Source organism: Elgaria multicarinata, chromosome 1, assembly GCF_023053635.1.
Source record: "Elgaria multicarinata webbii isolate HBS135686 ecotype San Diego chromosome 1, rElgMul1.1.pri, whole genome shotgun sequence".
In the NCBI taxonomy this organism is placed as follows: domain Eukaryota; kingdom Metazoa; phylum Chordata; class Lepidosauria; order Squamata; family Anguidae; genus Elgaria; species Elgaria multicarinata.
This window is the reverse complement of record NC_086171.1, coordinates 45,313,192-45,320,470: the sequence shown is the minus strand read 5'-3', so window position 1 is coordinate 45,320,470 and position 7,279 is coordinate 45,313,192. Positions and strand designations below refer to the sequence as shown.

General features: G+C 46.0%; 1 protein-coding gene across 2 annotated transcripts in view; it reads left to right on the top strand.

Moving 5' to 3' along the window:
* Nucleotides 1–210: 210 nt before the first annotated feature.
* The window catches only part of FAM171A1 (family with sequence similarity 171 member A1), an 88,241-nt gene continuing 81,172 nt past the window's right edge, over nt 211–7,279 (top strand). For both annotated transcript variants that reach the window (XM_063127328.1, XM_063127320.1), the window contains exon 1: nt 211–360. In XM_063127328.1, the coding sequence (XP_062983398.1) occupies nt 258–360 (103 nt within the window). In that variant the 5' untranslated portion in view covers nt 211–257. The remainder of the gene's footprint in view (nt 361–7,279) is intronic.

Here is a 7,279-nt window from a genome sequence, read left to right as displayed (position 1 = left end):
AAGCCACGTCCCGCTCGCTGCCGTCGGGCTAGCGATGCAGCAGCCACCGGAGAGGGCCAGGCGGGCGTCGGCGGGCAACGTGGAGGGAGCTGCGGAGCGAACCAGCGCCTGATGCGGCTTTCCCCCTCCTCCCCCTCCTCCTCCTCCTCCTCCTGGGCAGCGGCTCCGGCGATTCCCTCCCTCCCTTCTTCCTCCTCCTCCTCCTCCTCCTGCTCGCTTCCCGGCGGCGTCGGCCGCTGTTGCCGCGGCGGGGGAAAATGAGCAGGTCTGCGGCGGCGGCGGCGCTTCTGCTCTGCCTGCTGGGCTGCAACGTGTGGAAAGCGGTGACCAAAACCTTAGGAGCGCCTGATGCGGCTCAAGGTCGGTGCGGAGGGGAGCGAACGACGGATCGATCGGGGGGCGGTGAGGCGGCGGCGGTGGGGGGGGGAGAGGAACCGGGCGCGCTTTTGTGCCGCTGCGACGACGGCCTCCGCCGCCGCCTCTTGGGCAGGGTCTCCAGGGAAGGGGGTGCATTGTGCTGGGCCCGGGGAGGGGATCGTGAACCGCACGCGCGCGCAAAACCGGGCGCTGGAGGTCGCTTCTTTCCCGGAGAGGGGGCGGCACCGCGGCGGCGGCTGTTGCACCATCGCCGCCAAAGGAAGCTGCGAGCGCTCCGTGGCAGCGGCGTTGGGGGCACTCAGCCTGGAGGCTTTTGTTGCTGGGCTCTGGGCTTTGTGCTTCCAAACACGACCTTTCCCTTGCTTGCCTCCCTTTCTCTCTCCCCCATCACCCGCTCGCCCCCAGTCCGCTTCCCTTCTCTGTTCGCAGGCGTTTTCTGCACAAGGTCCCTCCCCTCCCCTCCCCGCACTAGCGCCGCGATGCCACGGTGATGGGCGCTGCGTGTCCGTGTGTCCCCTCTAGCTATTTCCTCTTTGAGCATTTTTCGGTTCATGTTGACCAGCGTATGTATGTATGCGTGTAGGGAATGGTATCCGTTCAACCGTGGGCTTCCTGACGGTGCACCCATTTAGGAAGAAAGGAAGTGGTGTGTCCTTTCTGTTCTATGGTCGTGGAATATATGGATACCTACTAGGTGCTGTGTGCCCAGCATAAGGGACCATTGCCTTAAAATAAAGGATGTCTGGGGGGCCCAAAAGGGGGGGGGAGAGGTGGGTGGGGGAGAAGGGCCATCTGGCAAACCTTCACCGCCCCATCTCTTGATGAACTGTTCTCCACTGCTGCTTACATTGTGCTCGCTCCTGTGGGAGCCCCCTTCATGGTGCCCCCTAGTTCCTTTCTGTGTGCTCTACCAGGTGCTCTTGCATTGTGCTTGCCACTGATCCGGGGGTGGGGGGTGGGCTTGTTGCTTTCACGTTGTGCATCCGCCTTTCCTGTCCCTTTTCTTTGGGCCTTGCTGATCATTTATGGACGCTGCTTGCCAGTGACACGTGCTGAAAACACCCCCTGGAAAGTTTCTTTTCTTCCCCCCACCTCCGGCTCCGTTGGATTCTTCTGTTTGGGGGCAGGGGACAGCCTTCAGACCTGCTCCTCCTGTACTCTTTCATAGTGCCTTTTATGTGGTGCCATAAAAATATAACAGCAACGTGTCGCCTGCTAATAATGCCTTGGGCTCGTCTGTTTTGGAATCTGCTGTATGTGACTCTGATGTCTTGCTACACTATTATTATTATTATTCCTCCAGAGTTTGGCATCCTTCTAGATCTGTTGGACTACAGCTCCCATCATCCTTGACCAGCATGGGTGCAGTAATCCAGCACATCTGGAGGGGGTCAAGCTGGAGAAGGCTGCTGTATGGTAAAGCTCACTTGCCATACCAAAAGCCTTAAGAGAGAGTGTGCCGAAATGAAACATGTATGTATGTAAGATTAACATTTCGGTTTATTTCTAGTTGATGAAAGCCGATTTTACCCAAGTAAAAACAGCTCTGCCATATTTGTCGGGTGTTCTTTCATCAGCAAATTGCACCTGTGTGCTGTAAATAGGATGCTCCCATGGCAATACTAGAGGTGGGAGGGATACTCCATCACCATGTAGTCGCACGGTTCCTTGTTGCATTGCTATCCTTTATTGTTGCAGTAATGCTCTCTTTCTTCCCAAGCCCTTTTCTACCTGTCTCAGAAAGAGACCCCCCCTCACAAACATCTGGTCCTCTGGGGCTTACAGTTATGTTAACATGCAGCAAACTAGACTTTCTGATGGTAAATAATGGTCTTGCTGCAGGATACAGCATCTGCAAAATAGTGGTACTGAAATCAGTGTCTTTGAAAAAGAGGGCATTTATTCTTGTAAAACCTTCATTAAGCCAAGCTAATCATATTCCTCCTGTAATAAGGATGGGAAAGTAAGTATACCAATCCTGTCCTCCACTTTTTTTCCTTTTCTTTTTGGTGGTGGGGAGGATGCATTTAATGGCCAGTGACCTTTAAATGACACCATTTTGTACACAATAAAAGGCAAGTGACAATTGTGCCTCTTACTACTACTGTTTCATTGTCTTTGAGTCATGATAACTATATTACCTCCAGTATTGAAGGCAGTATGCCTCTTAATGCCAGTTGCTGGGGAGAGACTGCTAGTGCAGTCATGTAATGCTTGTGGGCTTCCCGTGGGCATCTGGTTGGCCACTGTGGGAGCAGGATGCTGAACTGGATAGGCCACTTTTTCCTAACCTGGTGCCCTCCAAATGTTTTGGGCTTCAACTCACATCAGCCCCCAGCCAGCATGGCTAACGGTCAGGAATGCTGGGGATTGTAGTCTAAATCAGTGGTTCCCAAACTTTTTCAGGTCACCGCCCCCTTGGTTCCACAAACTCATGCCCAGTGCTCCCTACCCTACCCTATAAAAATCATTATTCAGAATAGCCGTTTCCAACAACCCACTAAGGAAGATAATAATAAAATTCAAAACATTTAACAATTAATTGAATATTTATTCAAAATCCGAAGCACCCGCCGCAGGCTTGCCGAGGGAGGGAGGGAAAAGAGAGGGAACGCTTCTGTTTTACAGCCAGCATGGCGGGGCATACCAAGCAGGGTATGTCTTTTCATTAGCGTTTTGGTGCTTTGGAAAATTTCAATTCACCGTTAAAAGGATTCTTCTTAAACGGTATTAATACATGTGTGGATTCTTCCCCTAGATGGCTTGGGATCAAACTACCTTCTCCCATAAAAATGTCCCTGGGTGTTAAGACCTTCTGGAGAGGCGCTTCTTGGAAAAGACCACCTCGAGCGTCCCCCTGCCACCCCTTTGCCTCTTAGCACCTTCCTGCTGCCCCCTTGCCTCTTAACACCCCCCTGTGCAATCCCACCGCCCCCAAGGGGTCAGTACTGCCCACTTTGGGACCCACTGGTCTAAATCATCAAGAGGGCACCAGGTTGGGTAAGGCTGAGATAGGCTTTTGGTCTGATCCAGCAAGGCTCTTCTTATGTTCTTAATAAACCAGGGATGGGCCACAGCTCAGTGTGGTGGGGCACCTGCTTTGCATGCAGAAGATCCTGGGTTTGATCCCTGGCTTCCCCAAGTAGGGTGAGGAAGAGATCCTGCCAAAACTTTGGAGAGCTGTTGCCAGTCAGTTTCAACAATATTGGGCTAGATGGACCAGTGGTCTGACATCAGTATAAAGCAGTGTCCTAGATTCCATTTTCTCTATTCTTTGCTAAAGACTTTAAAAAACCCTCATCCCTGAAAGTGTAAGCTTTAATCCTGTGGGCTGCATCATATTTTGATATGATTTTGCTTTGATTTCTTAAACTTTTAATTGCTGTTCTTGCTGTTTTGCTTTCTTGGAAGTCTGAAGAACTGGGGTGGAGTGGGGCAGTAAGGATTTCTGTTACATTTGAAACAACTGATCCATGAATTGAAACTAATTGCTAATGCATCAAATTAAAAATGTGGATAGTTAATTGGAGCTGCCCCTTGTGAGTGGGTATTCATCACCCTTATTTCACAAAATGGCAACATTCCAGCATACAGAGTGACACATACTTAAGTTCTATTGATTTCAGTAGGACATTAGTGTGCATAAATGGCCTGAATTGTGGCCATCAAGTTTTTAAAGGTACAATCCTATGCATGTTTAGGCAGACAAACATCCTACAATTCCGGGCACACCCCAATAGGACATTTGTCTGCCTGAACATGCATAGGATTGCATTCCAAATGGTTTCCCAAAACAGTAAATTTATATTGTATTAATGAATATAGACCTTACTTGTATTAGGCCTTAGCTAGACCTAAGGTTTATCCCGTGATCGTCCCGAGGTCGTCGCTGCCTGCTCCTGGGATCCCCTGTGTTTCATTTACATGAACAGGGATGACCCCAGGATGATCCTGGGATAAACCTTAGGTATAGCTAAGGCCTCTGTATGGTTAAAAGTGGAGCTCAGCTTTTTGAACAGGTACTAACTGGTTAATTGATACTATGTTCATATTTTTGCAGTTAAACTCTGTAGTACAGCATGGTATTAAAGCAGAGCTGTAATGCTATCTGTGTATGTGGGAGTAAATCACATTGAAATACTTGCTTTCAAATACATTTGCTTAGGATCAGTTTATCAGACTAATGGTAACATGGAAACTATAAGCTTAATAGAATTCTTTATGTATTAGCTAAATGCCTACACAATTCCTATTACATTAGCTAGAGAGTTGCTATGTTCATTTTACAGTCTCTGTATCTTCTCAAACCCCTTTTTGATTGCTAGGAAAAGATGACTTAAAGACGACTGACTTAACCCAATATCTAGAACAAGGAATACTGAATGTAGCAGCTATAGAATGGCTTGATTTGTAAATCAAGGGAGAGGTTTAAAGATAGTGTCAGCTATTATTATATAGCTACTATACTGAGGACTCACTTTATCTCTTTGAAAAGTTGACCTCTTTTCTGCTTGCAGCTATGTCATCCTTGAGTGAGCAGAGAACATTGATTTGTGGTGAATAGAGTGGTCAAGTTCTGTCATCAGTAGTTCAGAATCCAGGGCTTACTGCTGTATGGTTAACCAAGGAACCAAACCCAATGAATTATTTTCTTAGGGTTTTTTCCCCCTTCTGATATAGATGGAGTCATAAACTAAGCAAGCTCTATAAGGAGGTTGACTTAGGCCATAGATAGACGTAAGGTTTATCCAGTGGTCAAACCTATTCGTATAGGTGACACACAGGGGATCCAGTGCTTAGACAGGGGCGAACCCTGGATGATCCCAGGATAAACCTTAGGTCTAGCTGTGGCCTAAGTGTCGATGTTGGCCAAATACAAGCTGTAGCCTTGGGCTAATGAGCTATCAGTTTGATGTTGTAGACTAGCTCCTACTCATATGTACCTGTATCCAAGAAACCAACTTCCATCTCTTAGACATGTTGGTATCCCTGTTAAGTTAACTTTCAGGGGGTGAAGGCAAACACGGGCACATCTTAGGGGATTGCGCTTCTTTTTCTAGAGATGTTTTAAGCTCAGCAGTGGAACACATTCAGAAGGTTGTCAATTTAATCTCTGGCAACAACCAACAGGATCGGGTAGCAGATGGTGAGAGACCCCAGCCTGAGTTTCTAGAAAGCCACTGCCAGTCAGACCACCAGCCTTCCCAGCCTGATACCCTCCAGATGTTTTGGGCTACAAATTCTAGCATATCGAATAATTTGCCTGCTGGCTGGAGCTCATGGGAGTTGTAGTCCTGCCTAGAAACCCTTGCTGATCTTCTACAAATCATCCAGACTCTATCTTCCACCCTCCCCTGGGTTAGATGGACCAAGAGTCTGACTCAGTATAAGGCAGCTTCATATGTTCAAAAAGTATATGATAAATCTTAAATTATTTTCTTTTTATCTAATTGGCTGGTTCTCTGGACCCATAATAACCAATTTATCAGGAAAGCAAAATACAGAAAACACTGTCTTTCCAACAAAACAATATTCTGGTTGCTTGTAGAATAAACTCTGAAATGGAATTATTAGCAAAATAATAAATAAAACTGGCTAGGAATAGTCCTCATTAGTAAAGTGTGAAAGTCGATGACATTTCAGTGGATTCTCTTTTCCTGTAACACAACTGAGCATAATTCCAGTGCTAGTCAAAAAGGGTAATAAAATGAATATATGTCTTGGGGACAAGGAAAAAGAAAGAAGAGGTCAGTCCTTTGATTTCAAGTGCCAGCACTTCTGTCTCTCATTTATTTGGCTTCAAATTTAAATTTTGTAATTAGGAAATATCCCCTGATAAGACCTCCCAAGGCCAGGACCCTTAGAATGGGAAATTAGGGGCTAATTCTCACTGAAGTAATAAACCCGTATCTGGGTTGTATTACTTCAGACTACAAATTGGGCTCACGTGACCAAACCCTCTCCATACAAAAATATTCCTTCGACAGAAAAATCTAGATGTTGGGGAGAAGGCTGGGCAGAAAGTACCCAGATGAATTTTAAACCAAGAATTTTAAGATGTCTTGATTGTTTTTTGATATTGTATTGGTTTTATATGCTCTTTTAAATAATTTTATGTATTTGATTTATATTGTATTGTTGTATTAATGTTGTTCCCCACCTTGATCCAAAGGGAGAGGTGGGTAAGAAATTATTATTATTATTAAGGTAGATCAGGATGTACTGGTAAATTGCTGGGTGATTTGCAGTAGATAAGCAAGGATTTTTGACTCTCAATTATTTAAAACACCAATAACAAAAAAACCACCCCAAATTAGAGTTCTGAAATGAAGTGAGCTTGGGGTAACCAGGAATGGACTTTTGTGTGAAAGGTCTGAGAGTTCAGTTCAGTTCTGGTATTGAACACTAATTCCTAGTTTCAAAATGTGCTCTTTGGCACCCTGTTCTTTCATTTTAAGGATCAAACTAAATATTACGTTAATTGCGTAGCACCTAGCTGAGGATAAACTTTTCATTAAGAAAAAATCTACAGTAAGTGCATGTAGCCCTGATTCAGATCAGGACCACTGTGCTCTGGGAGGGGAGGATTAAACTTTCCCCTATCATTTTCTCTCCCCAATCCAACCTCCCCCTTTGCACACACATGCAAACCCCTGAAAAAGCCTCCAATAGAGACTTCCCCCTCTTTTTTAACACTCATGTGGAGGTTGAATTTCAGGGGGGAAATGGTGGTGGGAGATTTAACCCTCCTCTCCTGGTGTGTGGTGGTTCCAGTCTGAATCAGGACCGCATGCACTTAGTCTAGAACTAAAAAAAAAAAAAGATTATCCTCAACTACATGCTGCACTATTTACATAGCATATAGCTTGACCTTTAATGTATATCTCAAGTCTGCCCACTC